General features: G+C 44.4%; 1 protein-coding gene across 1 annotated transcript in view; it reads left to right on the top strand.

Annotated features, from left to right (window-relative positions):
• Window positions 1-328: 328 nt before the first annotated feature.
• Window positions 329-16903, top strand: part of mei4 (meiosis-specific, MEI4 homolog (S. cerevisiae)) — a 58454-nt gene continuing 41879 nt past the window's right edge. The window contains exons 1-4 of the mRNA XM_078274683.1: window positions 329-356; window positions 1779-2021; window positions 3911-4425; window positions 15497-15628. Of these exons, the coding sequence (XP_078130809.1) occupies window positions 329-356; window positions 1779-2021; window positions 3911-4425; window positions 15497-15628 (918 nt within the window). The remainder of the gene's footprint in view (window positions 357-1778; window positions 2022-3910; window positions 4426-15496; window positions 15629-16903) is intronic.

Here is a 16903-nt window from a genome sequence, read left to right as displayed (position 1 = left end):
TACAATAATTATAAATAATATGAACATGTTTTCATACAATTAAACTGTCAGTGTTTAGGTCAGTTTGGTTCAGTTTTTATTCCTTCTGCTACCACTTGTGAGTGGCCGTTTATCCATTACTTTTAGCTAACTGTTTGACAGCTGTGACCAGGGGAACATTTGATCAGTAGTGTCATGGCCGCCTGCTCAGTGTGACAGAATTCTACGGGTCACAGATTTCGTTATAACACCTGTCCAGCCGGCCGGTTCCGGTGTAGTTAAAGTAGCAACGTTGTTGTAACGATTGCACACTTTTAACGGGGGCTTTAAGGACAACAGGCGCCACGCAATGGATAGTAAAGAGAATCATTCAAAAGGTAATTAATTAAGGGGTAATAATGAATTAGTTTGACAGTTGACGTTAACAGTTAACAGCGTCACTGTCACGTTAACGCTTGATGTTGTAGTTCATGAGCTAGCTAACGGCTAGCATCGCGGTGAGTTTAGCTAGCGAGCTACAGCCGTATTGCCCTAGTTTGGGGTAATGTAAAGGCGGGTGTGTCATTGTTTTCTGCAGCAATGGTTTCTCTCAACATTGTTTGTTTGTCGACAGATACACAACAAACACAACATGTGTATTTTAGCAAACAACAAACACAACATGTGTATTTTAGCTAACGTTACGGTGCTAGTTTGTGTACGTGTGTTTGGATAATTTAGCACAGAGCAAGCTAAGTCAATTATGAAATAATAGCGTATCGTTACAACGTTACAGTCACATTTTTTGGGTACCTAACGATAACTAAAAAAAGAAAAATCACTGCGTGTCTTTCGTGATATGTTTATTGCACAAGTTGCATTATTTTGAGGGCTTACTTGTAAAACATATTATTGTCTCATACAACTATGAACGTGATGACGTCTCATACAACTATGAACGTGATGACGTCTCATACAACTACGAACGTGGCTGGATTTCGAGTTTCTCTGGCCAGTGGTGGAATCTTAACTTTTACTCAAGTACTATAGGTAGGCTACTTAAGTCCAAATTTTGAGGTACTTGTACTTTACTTGAGTCTTTTCTTTTTATGCCACTTTCTACTTCTACTCCGCTACATTTCATAGAGCAATATTGTACTTTTTACTCCACTACATTCATCTGACAGCCAGGGCCGGCTCTAGCCCTTTGGTTGCCCTAGGTGAGATTGAGACTCTGGTCTCTGAATGAGACAAAGTTTAGGGAAGTGGCTGAACGCTGCTCTACATCGGAGGTGGAAACCCGAAACTACTGCAGAAGTACACGAAGCACAAACGGGACACATCTGCAGCAGCGTGCCCACAGCAGAGCGCGTCCTTTATAAACCTGAAGCTGCACAGACCACGGAAGGCGAGCTGCAGCAGCTCCGTGGTCTGTGCCGCTGCTCGTCTCTGTTTTGACAGCGAGAGAGGCGACGCACAGGTCTGCTTCAGAGCTCCGTGTGTTTGAGTCTGACCCACAGACTGCAAACGTCACGTCACGGGAACTTCAAACTAAATCATTAGTTTGAAGTTTTCCCCTAATTAGGAAATGATCGACAATAATTATCAGTTCAATGTAATAATCAGGTTGACAAGTAAACGTGTGGCTGAGGGGACGCCCTAGGATGATCATGTTTAATAAACATGTTATTAATAATTTATGAGTAAAAAAAACAAAACAGAAATACTTCTTCCACCGCTGTCTCTGGCCACTGTGGATGTTTTGTTGGTTGTCTTCCCTGAATGTCTGCCCTCCTCACTTTTTATACACATTTCTTTAGGAGCGAGTAAAGAGGAGTGGTTTTTCAAGAAGGTCAAAGCTGCCCTGGCAGTGGCTATAATAAAGAACAGGCCCTTGGGTGTGAGTAGCAGAGAGTACGCCGAGGCTCTAGCCTGCAAGCTGATGAGCCAGGATGCAAGCTGTAGGGGAAAGGCCCAGGGGCTGCAGCAGGAGGTGCTGAAGCTGCGGCAGGAATTACTGATCACCAGAGTGACAAACACAAAGAGCAGCACAGAGGCAGCAGGTAGGCCTCCCTGGGCGCGTCCCAGGTCCTTAGGGCTTCTGTACACTGCCTGCGTGGCGTGAGCGTGTCAGCTGCGTGGCGTGTCCGTTTTTATTTGGGCTCCCATGGTAACAGGGTAGAGCGTGCACACTGGCTGCGTGACACGCACGTCTCAGGCGCGGCCCGAGTCGCGCCGAAAACGCGTGCATGCTAGGAATAGGACCGACGCCTATTTTTCACACGACACGCAAGCGAGTTGGAAGCGTTTCCAGGCAACATAGAACACGAAAAGATGTTTACATGTCATTTAGACACGAATACATATTAATAAATGACACGTTGATGTTTGAAAGTCTCGAGGTTTTGACATAAATGCAGATATAAATATAATAAAATAATAAATAAATTATAATAATAATTATTGATTTTCAAATATTGCAGCTGTCAATACAGAAGGAAATATTCTGGAGCCTATTCTGCAGTCAATCCTGCCGACGTTGTCTTTGCTGTAATCAGATCAGTATATATTTATGTTTATGGGAAACATCCATGTGTACAGACAAGGCTAGCAGTCGGACACCTTTCTGGTGTGCAAAGACATGCCACGCAGCCGCCACGCATCAGAAACGCCACGCTCACGCCACGCTCACGCCACGCAGGCAGTGTGCAGGAGCCCTCTAACTGCATCCACGTTTCCTTCACTTGCTTCCCTTCCCCTTCCTCGCGTCTTAGTTTGCTTTTCAGTTCTCTTATTTGATATCTCCTCGCTTCTCGCTTAAACTGAAAGTTGTTCTGGCCCTCCGTCTTAAAGACTGTCTCAAAGCTGTTATTACAGCCCTGAGGAGCTAGGAAGGAGGAGGGATCTCTGAGGAGCTATGAGCGAGGATACAGAGAGCAAACTGTGCGCTGATCTGTTCGAGGGCCAGTCGTTAAGAGTTAGTCGTTAATGTTGTTGGGTTTTTGTATAATGGAAAATTGTTGCGATTGAAAAGCATCGCACCCCTACTCTATAGCTGTCTGGTGAGAAGAAATTGAGAGTCTCCTGTTTGTGGAGTATACACACTGACCAGGTCAAAAGCAGCTGTAACCCTGACAACTCAACATTCATGAGCATTACGTAGGTGATTATTAGCAGCCTGATAACCTCAGGGCTGTACGCTCAGTGTCAGGATGAATCTGTCCTCGAGATATCTTCTCCTGCAGACTAAAAGCACCTGCAGAGACACACTCTGTGCTTGGATATCTTTATAATATTCTCTACACTTTTTTTGTTGTTGACACAAACTCACCTCTCAGCAGAAAAAAACAGCTTCTCTGCAAAAATGAATTATTCTGAAACTTTTCCTTTTCAACAGTGGTGGGGAAGTATTCAGATGCTCTACTGCAGTACAATATGTACCACCACCGAGATATAGTGGAGTACAAAAAGTATAAAAAAAAAAGGTGCAGAGATGGAAATACTCAAGTAAAGTAAAAGTACATTGAATTTGTTCTTAAGTACTTAAGTAAATGTCTTAGTGCCATTCCACCACTGTCTAACGTTGCATACATGGGGTGGATCCCAAGTCTCTTATTTGATATCTCTTCCCTTCTTGCGTGAACCGAAAGTCGTTCTGGCCAAACTTCGCTTCCGAGAAGGCTGCTCTCTGTATCCTCACTAATAGCTCCCCATAGATCCGTCCTCCATCTTCGCTACTCGGGCCAGGAATAGGAGCTTTTTAGACGGCTTTCATGACGGAGAGCCAGAACAACTTCCGGTTTAAAGTGAGGAGCGAGGAGACATCAAATAAGACAACTGAGATGGTCTTAGCCATGGTCTGCCTTAAAACATGGAAAACAAATACTTGTTTACCTTTTCATAGGCTTGTCTGAAGCCCATCGACACTGACTTTCTGTGTAAAATCTTCCAGGCCAAGACAACACGATGTACATCGCTTCGCAGGATCTGTTTGGTTCAGGTGAGGCGTACAGCGCCGAGCCTCAACCGGCCAGCGACTCGGAGACTCCCGAACTCCTGCAGCTGGAGACCCAGCCTGCCGCTGTGTTCCCTCCGCCGCCAGTTCCCTCCAGTCATCGCGGGACGGTGGCGCTCCCTCACGAGCAGTTCCTGCAGTCGCTGTGCGCCCTGCACCGAGTGGAAGAAAACAACCGAGGCCTGGAGTCGCTGTGGTTCAGCCCAGATGGCGGCGTGGGGTCGGTGTTGGTGGACTCCGTGTGCCAGCTATTGGACTCGGTGGTGGCGGCGTGCAGGGACCCCCCGCCGCTGGGACCGGGCGACCTGATCCTGACGGCCTGCCAGGTGGCGGCCCGAGCGATGGACCTCTTCTGCTCCCAGCGGCTGCCGTCGGCGGACTTCACGAGACGCGTGGAGGAGTCGCTGAGCGAGCTGACCGGGCTGCTGCTGCACAGCAACCAGCTCAGCAGGGTGAGTGATGGGATCAATGGAGGAGGGAACAATTACACCCACGCAACATCTCCTTATCAATTTGGCCGCAGCTGGAAATGTACCCCCGCTGTTAGAGCGTATTAATTAAAGCGAGAAATAGACCTGGCCTTTTTGATACAATATGTAAACATTCAAAGTAGGGCTGCAACTAATGATTCTTTTTGATGATTCTGAAACTAATTTCCTCGCATAGTTGATTCATTGTTTGATCTATAAAATGTCAGAAAATAGCATAAAAAGCTCAAAGTGACATCTTTGAAAAGCTTCTTAAAACCCAAAGATGTTCAGTTTAATATCATATCAGACAAGAGAAAGCAACAAATCATAAATTAAGACGCTGGAATTAAGAGAGTTTGACTTTCGAGGGCTGCAACTAACGATTACTTTCTCGATTAATCAGTTATGTTTGGTCTCTAAAATGTCAGAAAACGGTGAAACGTGGATCAGTGTTTCCAAAGATGACGTCCTCACATGTCTTGTTCTGTCCCCAACTCAAAGATATTCAGTTTCCTGTCCCACAGGAGAGAAGAAACTACGACATGTTCACATTCAACAAGCTGACATCACACAAGTTTTACTTTTTTTTTTTTTATTATAAAAACGACATAAAGAGATGAATTATGAGTTATTAAAATAGTTGGCCAATAATTTAATAGTTGACAACTTATCGATTCATCTCTGCAGCTCTAATGCAAATACTGCACGCTATTTGAGAAAACTGACATTGCAATATTTTTCTTTTTCTGCAATATGAAATAATGGCCTCCCTAGGATGGTCCAGGGACATGCTCTTCTGCAAAGTTGTGCATCATTGTGCTTATAATCTTTCATACAAGTAATACAAATCTCGTAATGTATCCTCTTATATCAAGCGTCTCAGTCAGCTCACCCAGTGTTTCCTTTTAGGATTTTTGTGGGGGGCAGGTCTGTCCGAACAACAACCCGGACGGGCCCAATAACCTCTGAATAGTTCTGCTTGTTGTTAAATTGCAATGTGAGCGGCAGCCGACGGGGGGGGGGTGCATTATGTCGGCAGGATCATTTAAAAGGCAACCGTGGCTACATTCTTTGGACAGCCCTGTTTCTGATACTGTGGCGGCAGAAAGTTAGCCATGGCGGGCCGCCACTCCAAAATCAACATACAGGAAACACTGTCGCCGTGTTGAGCGTGCGCCCCATGCACAGAGGCTCAGTCCTCGTCGCAGCGGCCGCGGGTTTCGGTTCCGACCCACGGCCCTTTGCTGCATGTCATCCCCCCCTCTCTCTCCCACTTTCCTGACTTCATCTGTCTAATCATACTATTTCCAGTCATTATCTTTATTGTGACTATTGTTCATCACACCCCCAACCGGCACCCCCAGACACCGCCTACCAAGAGCCTGGGGCTGTCCCAGGTTTCTTCCTAAAAGGGAGTTTTTCCTCGCCACTGTCACACTTACGCATTCATGCATGCTCTTGGGGGAATCACTGGAACTGTTGGGTCCTTGTAAATTATAGAGTGTGGTCTAGACCGACTCTATCTGTAAAGTGTCCTGAGATAACTCCTGTTATGGTTTGATACTATAAATAAAATTGAATTGTCCTATAAATAAAGACAATAAAACACAAAAATAATCTCAACAAGTTTTAATCTCTTCTTTAAACCTTCTACCGCATGATAATTAAAATGTCCTCCAGTGGTGACGGCAGAAAGCACGTATTAAAACAAAACTTCCACTTTTTTGGCGCAGCAAGTGAAAACATCAGGTGGGAAATATAATAACAAACAGAAAAATGAACTAGTATACAATGTAAAACTAAGTAAAGAAACTAAAAGAGAGAAAGCATGGACAGGCCAGGTTAGGGGGGGGATCCAAAGATGCTGTAGGTGCAGGGACACAGATTAAATATTGAAATAAACGTGACATGAGTAGAGAGAGGATCATCCGTCTTCAGCAGGTTTTACTGTACGGATTAAAGATGCAGCAGATTAAATTCCCACATTGTTAACTGTATTTTCTCACCACTGAACCTCCCTTGGGTAATTAGTCCTTTGCAAATAGGCTTAAGGTCCTTACATGACAGTTGCAGTAGATGGAATCCATTAACATTGCCCAAAGCAAGTTTAACAGTACCCAATTTCCCTTGAGCATCATTAAAGATTCATAGTATTTGATTGTATCAAAGCAAGCCAGGAATATTGGTGTTTGTGTAGACATGTGCGTGGACTCAGCTTAATGTATTCAGTCTCAGCTGCTGAGAGCGTGTAGGCAAATGTAGGAACTGATTATTTGTCCAATGGAAATCAGAGCAACATGGGCCAAGTATTTTTTTCTGCATAGATTCTTTTCTGCATAGATTCAAAAGCAGCTGCAAAAAAAAAAAGGATGAAAGAATGCTAGGGCTGCAACTTTTGATTATTCTCAGTCCGTTTCTCCCTGATTAATCCTTTTTGTTCTATACAGTGTCAGAATATAGTTAAAATTATTACAAGATGACTTTAAATTGCTTGTTACGTCCAACCAGCAGGACCAAAGACAATCAGTTTGCAAATCTTCACATCGGAGAAGCTGGAACCAAGAAATGTTCAACATTTTTGCGCTGAAAGTCTGTCAAGCTTTGTAGTTTTTCACATGCTGGAGTAATGCACACGGGGCCGTAGGAACAGAGCTACATGGTGCGCAAACAGTTTAGATGTTTTTTTTGTATTTTTTTATGGCATTTCTTCCAGGGTAGAAAACGGTTAAAGAGAGTGGTGTGAGGCAGAGCATGTGAGCAGAGCGCGGGTGAGCGGAAAGCATGAGTCATAGGATTTTGGATGGAGCGCAGAGCGGATTTTTAAAATGTTGGCGCGTCGCCTTTCCTCCCGCTCCAGTTTTCTCCGGGACCGCTCACAGCATGAGTTTGAAGCGGGCCCGGGCGCGTGTCTGTGTTACTGCAGAAAAGCAGCAGCGCCGTGAGACATCAGTCTACTGTCAGCTCTTATCAGAGGACGAAATAGAAGCCGAAACTCTCAAAACGAAACTGCCAAAATGCTCACTGACGGTGATTAAGTCGTTTGCTGTATATCCGTAGTATAATTTAAAAGAAGTGATGACACTACGGGCCTATTTTAACGATCTGTGGTCACGGCGTGAACACCTGGTGCAGGTGTGTTTAGGGCGTGTCCAAATCCACTTTTGCTAGTTTGACGGCTGATAAAAAGGGTCCGTGCGCCGGGCGCATGGTTCAAAAGGGTTGACCTTAGTGTCTTCATTAATCAGAGGTGTGTTTTGGGCGTAACATGCAATCAACCAATCAGAGATCATCTCCCATTCCCTTTAAAAGCCAGGCGCGTTTGGACCTTGGAGCATTGCTGTTATGATGGAGGATTTGCACCGTAATATTTGTATTTGTAATCTTCTGCATGTGTGTGTGCTGCTGTGCGTCCCTGTGTGTGTAACAAGCATAGTGTGCGCGCGCTGTGCACGAGCCTAGGAGCATTTTACTAATGCTCTGTTAAGATAACAATGAAATGCTGCGTTATTGACTTTAGACCAGGTTTTTGTTGGTCAGTGGTGCCATCACTTCCCGCTGCCTCAAGATAGCAATACTCCCAGAATGCACCTGAACACACCTCCCTGTAAGACCGGCACGTCCAGAATGCACCTGAACACACCTCCCTGTAAGACCAGCACGCCCAGAATGCACCTGAACACACCTCCCTGTAAGACCAGCACGCCCAGAATGCACCTGAACACACCTCCCTGTAAGACCAGCACGCCCAGAATGCACCTGAACACACCTCCCTGTAAGACCAGCACGCCCAGAATGCACCTGAACACACCTCCCTGTAAGACCAGCACGCCCAGAATGCACCTGAACACACCTCCCTGTAAGACCAGCACGCCCAGAATGCACCTGAACACACCTCCCTGTAAGACCAGCACGCCCATGGGCGCAGAGATGGGCGCAGGTGCATTTGCTATTTAAACGACGCGGGCGCTGGATGGGAAACTGACAACTGCGTTGGTCTTAACCCTTGTGTTGACTTCGGGTCAACACAAGGGTTGCTCCTGTATCGTTGGCTTAACCTTCATTCAGAGCTCACAGAGTCCATAAAGGGTAAAACTGCCTTAACAGCTGCTCGTAAAAGTCACTCGCCGCCTCGCACAATCTCAATAAGGCCTTTATTTTGACAGGACAGCTGAAGACATAAAAGGGAAAAGAGAGGGGGAATGACACGCAGCAAAGGGCTGCAGGTCGGAGTCAAACCTGGGCCCGCTGCGTCGAGGAGTAAACCTCTATATATGGGTGCCCAATCTACCAACTGAGATATCCAGGAGCCCCATTTTCTGACATTTTAGAGACCAAATAACTAACCGAAAATGAAAAAAATCGTTTGTTGCAGCGCTACTTGGTCGCACAACTATAATGTGGAGTCAATTAAAAGAGCTGGAATGGCATTAGTTTGACTCTGCATGGGATTATAATGGATGGACAGCTCTTATTTATTCTGATGGAATCAGTTCATTATCATTTTAAAGGGAACTTGTAAATGTCACATATCCATATGTGATGAATAAAACATTTGAATTGTTTAAGCTACACTCCGTTTTGACTCCATCTAACTTAATGTTACATAGGCAGCGTCTCATGAAGCCAGTTTGCTTCAGGGATTCTGTGTTGAAATATTGCTGAAATATTTAGTAATGTGTGGGTATAAAAGTTTAATACACTTATTTTGACCGGAATACAAAACAACACTTCTTTTTTGCGATGAGACCATTGCATCCGTAGCATTTGAGAAGCTGGAACAGAACAATATTTTTGCCTTGTTGGCCATACATATATAGAGCTCAACAGTGTGGTTCTGGAAGTAAGTATCCCGTTCATTCACACATGAATACAATTGCTCTCATTGAATCCACAAGAGTCTCAGCTTTCCAGTCAGACCCAATTTATGCAACACCAAGAGCCCAGTATGCAGAAATATTCAAATACACCATTTTAGAATAGGCAGAAATAACACATTTATACAGTACTGCATTAGGAAAACTGCATGGTTATTGGCCGAACTGCATTTTGTTATCATGAAGTGGGAATATCTGTTAAGGGGAGACTCGTGGGTACACGTAGAGCCCATTTTCTTTAGGTGAAAAGTCAAGGGACCCTTTTGAAAATGGCCGTGCTAGTTTTTCCTTCACCAAAACTTAGCCCAACTTTTTCCCAACTGGCATGACATGGTTGGTACCATTGGATTCCTTTGATTGTCTAGTTTCATATGAACCAAATATCTTTTGATTATTCACGCTGGCGGAATACAAGAGAAGTTCTCCTCAAAAAATGTGCCTTCTCTTAAACTTTCTCAATAAGGACGTCGCAAACTACTCTGAGGCTACCCATTTATAAAATCTTTATATTTCGGACATTTGGTGAACACTCTCATCGCTCTGCCAGTCAAGCTGATTGAATAGAAGAGGGAGGTCAGAGATGAAGGGTGGGGGTAATTTTAATACCGGATAGAGCGTCAGCAGAGAAAAACCGTCCGCTGGGACACAAATCTAGAACATTCTGACATATTCTAATCTAGTCAAACACGCTGTTCAAAAACTATTTCATACTGTCTGTGAAAGAGTCTTCGTGAACCACTGACAAAGGGTTTGTTTATGGCAGCAACTTAGAAACAGTTATTAATTTGGCCAATACCAGATTCATTATAAAGTGCCCATATTATGAAAAAAATCCCTTTTTCTGGGATTTGGGGAGTTATTTTGTGTCTCTGGTGCTTCCACACGCATACACACTTTGAAAAAACTCCATCCATGCTGTTCTGAGTGAGATACGGTTTCTGAATGTGTCCTGTCTTCAGTCTCCGGGTGAGCTGGTCAACATCTGCACGGCTTTATACGTCATTAGCCGAGACGAGCTGGCTAACTGCAACCGTTAGCTCGTAGCGTTAGCATGCTACCTCATTCTCAATAGCAAAGCACTGCTACAACACACACCAGTTCACCATAATCTCCAAAAGAACTACTTCCATGTGCGCCCTCATTTAGAAGAAGTCTCCCAGCTAATCCTGCCTTGTAACTGACTGAAGGTGGAGAAACAGCCTTTCTTTTACTGTCTCTGGAGCTAGCTAGCTGACATGATCTACATCTGAGCTACTGAGCATGTGCAATCAAAGATAGTACAGAAGAAGAAGAAGAAAAGAGGTCTCACTCTGTAGCTAAAACAGAGACCAGCTGAAAAGAGGATCTGCAGCAGTGAGAGAGAGCTGTGCAGTACAACAAAAATATGGTGTTTTTTGAAAATTAAACCATGTGAACCTATTCTGGTACAACCTTAAAATACAATTATGAACCTGAAAATGAGCATAATATGGGCACTTTAACAAGGTCTACAAAACTGACTGTAACTAGCTTAGTTCATTCTGAACCGATTTACATAAAATGCCTGGATGGAAGTATCTGTATTTGTTACGTTTCATTATTTAAAATTTTTGCGTCCCACGTAACGGTGGAAAAAAATAATCGTAAGTTGCAACCCTACTTCAGGAACACATTTTGCCATGATGGCACACAGACACACACACACACACACACACACACACACACACACACACACACACACACACACACACACGTGAAGCTGAAAAACAATCAACTCTCCCTGCACTTTGGCATCGCTGCTGGTGTGATACCATCACAAGATGTTCTCTAGTTTAATTTTCAGCTACAAAACCTGGGACATATCTTATCTGTATGGACTTGCTTCTTGTGTTTGTTTCCCTCCCTTGTCTTGGTTGTCAATCAGATGAAGTGACTCCCAGCGACATTCGCAGTGAATTGTTGTGTTATATCAACCATGAGTGTTCTGATCAGAGGCGAGGGAGTCCATACGATTACACTGTAACTCTCTTTTATGTGACATGCCTTTTTTATTTATTTATTTTTCTGGTAAAGGAAAAAAGGAAAGCCAGTCAGTCCACGGTGGTCTGTATCCATAAATCACAGGCTCAGGAAATTAGGTTCTGGTGGCAGCAGGTTTGAGTTTAAGATGCGTCTTCCACAGCCTCCTGTAGTTGTGCTTTGTTGTCATGGAGAGACAGATTTTCAAACATCTTACTCTACATACAAGCCTGATTCATCTTTTGGCTTTGGCCTTTCCTTAAAAGGAAGGCGCTCAGGTGCTCATCCAGGTGCTTGTAATCTCTCTACTTAATAAAAGTGTCACTGCATCTCATGTTGCTTAAATTTCCTCCTCGAGTCCTCCACTTACCTCCCTTCCTCGAGGAGGGAGGCAGTGAGCAAATTGTGTTTTAGAGGGATAAGACATCCTTTCCTCTGAAGCATCACATGGATTCGTCAGCTGTTTGGGCGGAGATTTTGCTCTCGTGTTTCCTCGCCTGTAGTCCCTCGTTAACCCTCCTCGCTCCTCGCGGTAGAAATAAGAGCTTTGAGACAGAACAACTTCCGGTTAAGAAGAGGACCGAGGAGTCGAGGAGCTATCAAATAAGGGCCATGACATGCAGCCAACGTGATATTTAAAGACATCACTTTGGACTTTGAGAAACTGGGATGGACATTTTAAACTTATAGTCTTATAGACTTTCTGCCAGTGTGGACAGCTGTGGACTTGAAACGGTCACGCAGCCACGATGTTCCGTTGCAATTTTGCTTGAGACTGTTAATTGATTATCCACAAAAAAAGAAAATTCCGGTCAGTTCCAGTCTGCTTCATGCTTGACTGCCAAGGTCACTAAGCAGAGTCTTTAAACCTGCTAATGGACCCAAACATCTGTCAAATTTTGGTGTAACACGATGGGAAACCAAGACGCTCAGTATTGGTTACAGATGGAGAGTTTCTCTTCTAGACGTTCTGGTTCAAGTCAAGTTTATTTCATCCAGAAAAATGGAAATTACAGTGCTCATACCGACCCTAATGCCCATAAAAAGAAAGAGCATAAATACAATACAAATAAACCATAAATACAGTACAGAAATTATAAAAAAATGTACGTTTAAAGTGCTTGTTGTGTAGCCTGACAAGCCAGACCCACATCCAGATGTTGGGTCTGGGAACTCCCCATTGGCAGGGCTCAATCCGAGGGGCGGGATAAACGGTGGTCTTTCAAATTCTCTCTGCACGCAATAGGATAGAGCTACAACCAATCAGAGCAACGCTAGTTGACAGATTAAACTTTAAACTCCGAACACATCTTCCTTTTTTAAGAATGACTTCAGTGTCGTTCTTTGTTCTTTTCTCAAAGAAAAGCTGAACTCCAAGTCTTCCATAGTCTCGGTTAAAGCCGATTCCAAAGGCTGCTGTTCGCCAGCAGCAGCCATCTTCTTTGTTTTCAGGTAGCAGGGAATTCACACGGAACCATCTCAACTCTGCCATCATTATGTTAAGCCCCGCCCACCGACTCTATACACAATGTGATTGGCCTGACCAGAGTTTGGTTTTTCCAGCTTGCAAGCCAACGGAGAGTTGCTGGACGACCCTGGCTGCTAATTACATTTGCTGCCACTAGGGTGGTCTAGATTTCTAGGCTAAGAAGTTGTACTGTCTGATAGCCTGAGGTATGAAAGAGAGAGCATACCGCTTAGTTTGTGTCACAGGAGGCCTTAGCCTAGCACTACGTTCCATAACCCTACCAGTCAAATGACCATGAAGAGGGTCATTTTTGCCAGGCGGTCATCACATACTTTATCCACTGTATTTAACTCTCCCACCATTTTTCCAGCCCTTTTAGTCACTCTTATCAATCCTGGCCTTCTCAGTTGCCCCAGCATTCCCACCCCAACCCACCACACAGGCAGGGGTAGCGTGTTCTGCCGCAGGAGCAGCGACCGGAAGCAAATAACCCAGCGTCATTTTTCCGAAACCGCAGCTATGAAGTCAAACAAAGAAAACGGTTGACTAAGAGTCCTCTGGAAGTGTCGGCACGGTGCTTACAGTGTTAGGTGTCTTCCATCTGGAGGAGTGATTCTGCGAGCAGCTGCAATTTACCCAGCAGCGGGTCGTGCCTTCACAGCCGCTTACGTCCACGAGTAGGCTTATTTTATTTATTTTTCTGGCTCGGTTTCTCAGACACACCTGGAGGAGGAGTTGTCCCGGTATAAGAGAAAAGATTAAACAAGAGGAAAAGCCCAGATGATGAAATTGCAGATCCTGAATCCCAAATGGCATCATTCAAATGTCACTCTCCCACCGTGTTGGACTGCAGGCATTTCTCGTGAACGTAATAACCTTTCAGAGAGGAGAGCAGTTTAGTGTCTGGCTGGCCTCATATAGCCTCACACCTGTCTCATCATAGAGCATGTCATCCTTTCTCTGCTGGAAGAACTTTCAGAACTTTACCAATAACGTCAATTCGATACCGGCTCCTAAACGTGACTGTTGTCGATACCAATTATATAAAACAAAAAGTCATGTATCTTTCAGCTCCTACTACGTGAGCCCCGTCCTGCGTGTCTCTACGACGTGTAACGTTAGACAGCCAATCGCAGACATAAGATTTTGGTAGAAGCATGCTGCGTGCTGATTGGCTCTCCGACGCTGATGAATGCTGACTGTGAATGACGAGGCGTTTTTCGAAACGTGATACTTTAGAGGCAGTTCGGTCGGTGCCTAAAAAGTACTGAATTTGTTTCCCAGCTCTAGACAAAAGCTGCAGTGAGAAAACTGACCTCTATCACAAAATCATAACTCTTAAAACACAGCAGCTCTTCAAGCACTTAAATCTTATTTTTTTAAGATCTGTATCTCCAAGTAAACGACCAGAATAGCTGGTGTGATCAGGCTTGTGCACCAAAATGCAAAAAAGGCGAGAGAAGGAAGCATCGACAGCCTGAGAAAAGAAGTGAATAACAATCTCCTCCCTTCAATTGTTCCAAATTATGAATGAATCTCTTGATGGCATAATCACACAGACAATTTCACACAATGTTCTTGCATATTCGGCAGCCAGGGGCAATCAGCAGCAGCGGCAAATTGAATTTCAGCCTCTTCTTTTCTTTTTTTGTCTGTGTGCTGTCCGTTCCTCTTTCAGTTGCTCACAGTCAGTTTGAAGAACAGGACTAAACACGCCTATCTGATCAGCTGTAAGCATCTAACGCTTTCAGCTCTGCACTTCAGAGTTGGGCAAGGTTACCAGTTGAATTCCCCAAACCAACTTTTAAAAAGCAACAATGATCACGACGCCCTTGAGCCAAACAATTTATCACCCAGCTGCCTCGTCGGAGCTGCCTACTGGCACAACAACAGAGGACAGTTTGAATGTGTTGAAAATATGAAAAAAGAAATTGAGTGAATATAAATTAGGCTGCTGCTGAATGTGAGCATGAATGCTAAGCATAGCCCCTCCAGGGCCAGAAGAAACCCACCCTGCAGCAGTAGTTAACCGGGCGCTGCATGTGTCTGATGTTATTCTATGTTTTTGTTCTTGTCAACAGTTTTCATGTTCACACTGAAACCAACAGCAATGTATCTACTAACAAGTGTTGTGTGTGTATCAAAGCCTGATGTGTCTTCTTCCTCGGTGCCACACAGCTCCGTGGTTGTCCACGTACAAGAGTGATTAAAGGCAGGGCTGGTAACTATTTCCAATATACACTTTTCTATGTATTGTTTGAAATGGTCTTTACACCTCGACAGCAATAAATAACTTATGGGCTCTGAAAAAGGAGCGAAAAAGATCGGTCATCTGTAGCTGCTGGAATCCTTTAAAAACGCCCACCAATCACTGAAGCATCGAGTATCGAAAGACTGCCACCTTATTCAATACCTAAGGAGTAAATCTCATCAGCGTCGGTGAGCCAATAAGCACGCAGCATGCTTCTACCAAGCTCTAATGATGTCTGTGATTGGATGTCTAATGTTAAATGTCGTAGAGACACGCAGGGAAATCTCTACGTTACACAGAGACGGGACTCACGTAGTAGGAGCTGGAAAAATACATGAAAAGGTTTGTGCCGTAATGTTATTTCTTTTTGTTCTATAAAATTGGTTTAGGAACCGGTATTGAAGTCACGGTATTGGTGTAGTAAGGTTAGTAAAAAAAGTTCTCCCTCGGTCCATCCCTCAGCTCCAGCCTGCAGATAAGGTGATGGAGTACCTGATCACACTGGGGAGCTGCAGCATGTCACAGTCCTTTCTCATCCGTCACATCCTGGCTCAGATCAGCGCCCTGGCCGACCAGCTCTGGCAGGCCTTCCAGGTAAACGGCACACTGCTCCTCCTGCATTCCCATTATTCTCTTTTTCTGTTTCTGCTTCTGTCTCTTTCTGCTCGGGGACACCGTTGATCTCTTGACTGCCTCATGATTGTATTCTGACAGTTTGTGTATGTTTTGTGCTGCTATGTCCCTCACTTGCAACAGTATTGTTGTGTCAATCGTATTCATAGTTCATATTAGTCTCGTTTCACTGTTTCATTTACGGGATTGTTCAGGTGCTGCCAGAAATTACGCAGGATGTCCCTCTTTTCGGCCGGATGTCCGTCTCCTTCCTCTTCCTTTGTGTTGGCGTTCTAAACTCCAGTGGATTTGTGAGGACTATGGTTAACTGCTCCTCAGATCTCTGCAGGGTAAATCCAGACAGCTAGCTAGACTATCTGTCCAATCTGAGCTTTCTGTTGCACGACTAAAACTACTTTTGAACGTCCACATGTTCCACCAAAACAAGTTCCTTCCAGAGGCTATTTAGCAGAGGCACATTGTGATTGGTTTAAAGAAATGCCAATAAACCAGAGCTCGTTTTTCTCCCATCCAGGAATGCTGTGGACTAACCAGACCCTCCTCTGCAGCGCTGTGGAGGAGGGTCTGGCAGTGCGAGACTATTTCCTTTCAAGCAATGTAGCATTTAAAAGTTTTTTTTTTTTTTTTTAACCGAGTAGTGGACACTTACGGAGAACAATGAGGTTTTAACTGAATATTCTCTGGTCCAGCTCAGCTAAAAACACACTAACTCAGAATCCTTCAGCACGTTAGCTTGTCGATCTTCACCGAGCCTGTTTGTAACTGTTAGGTTACCAACAACGTTTGTCTTCGCTTAACTTGTTCAACTGACTTCATCATTTTAGATAACATGCTTGACTGTCCTGCCGTTACAGACGTGAACTAACCACAGAAATGTGGCATTATTTTTGGCATTTAAAAGGAGTTTTTTGCAAACCATATTGAGAGCAACAATCTCTCTTGTGCTCTCACTAGCTTTTTCTCGGTTTATTCCTCCCCCGCGTTTCCCATTCTCTTTCATACACTTATTTTATTTCAGCTTTTTGCCCTTAGACTGCAAGGCTTCAGATGCAAAGCGTTTACCCTATTGACTGGTTGCTACGGCCACTTCTGTACCACCACAATCAATACTGCGTCCCACCAGTTACCTGTCTGCCATGTATCGAAACGTCTCTTTGTAGCTTTGGCAACCGCCTGAGTCACAGGCCAGGCGAGAGCTGCGTTTGGCCGGCCGGCTTCTTGACAAAGGCAGAGCGG

Source organism: Sander vitreus, chromosome 18 (genome assembly GCF_031162955.1).
Source record: "Sander vitreus isolate 19-12246 chromosome 18, sanVit1, whole genome shotgun sequence".
Lineage (NCBI taxonomy): Eukaryota > Metazoa > Chordata > Actinopteri > Perciformes > Percidae > Sander > Sander vitreus.
This window is presented reverse-complemented; position numbering and strand designations above follow the sequence as displayed.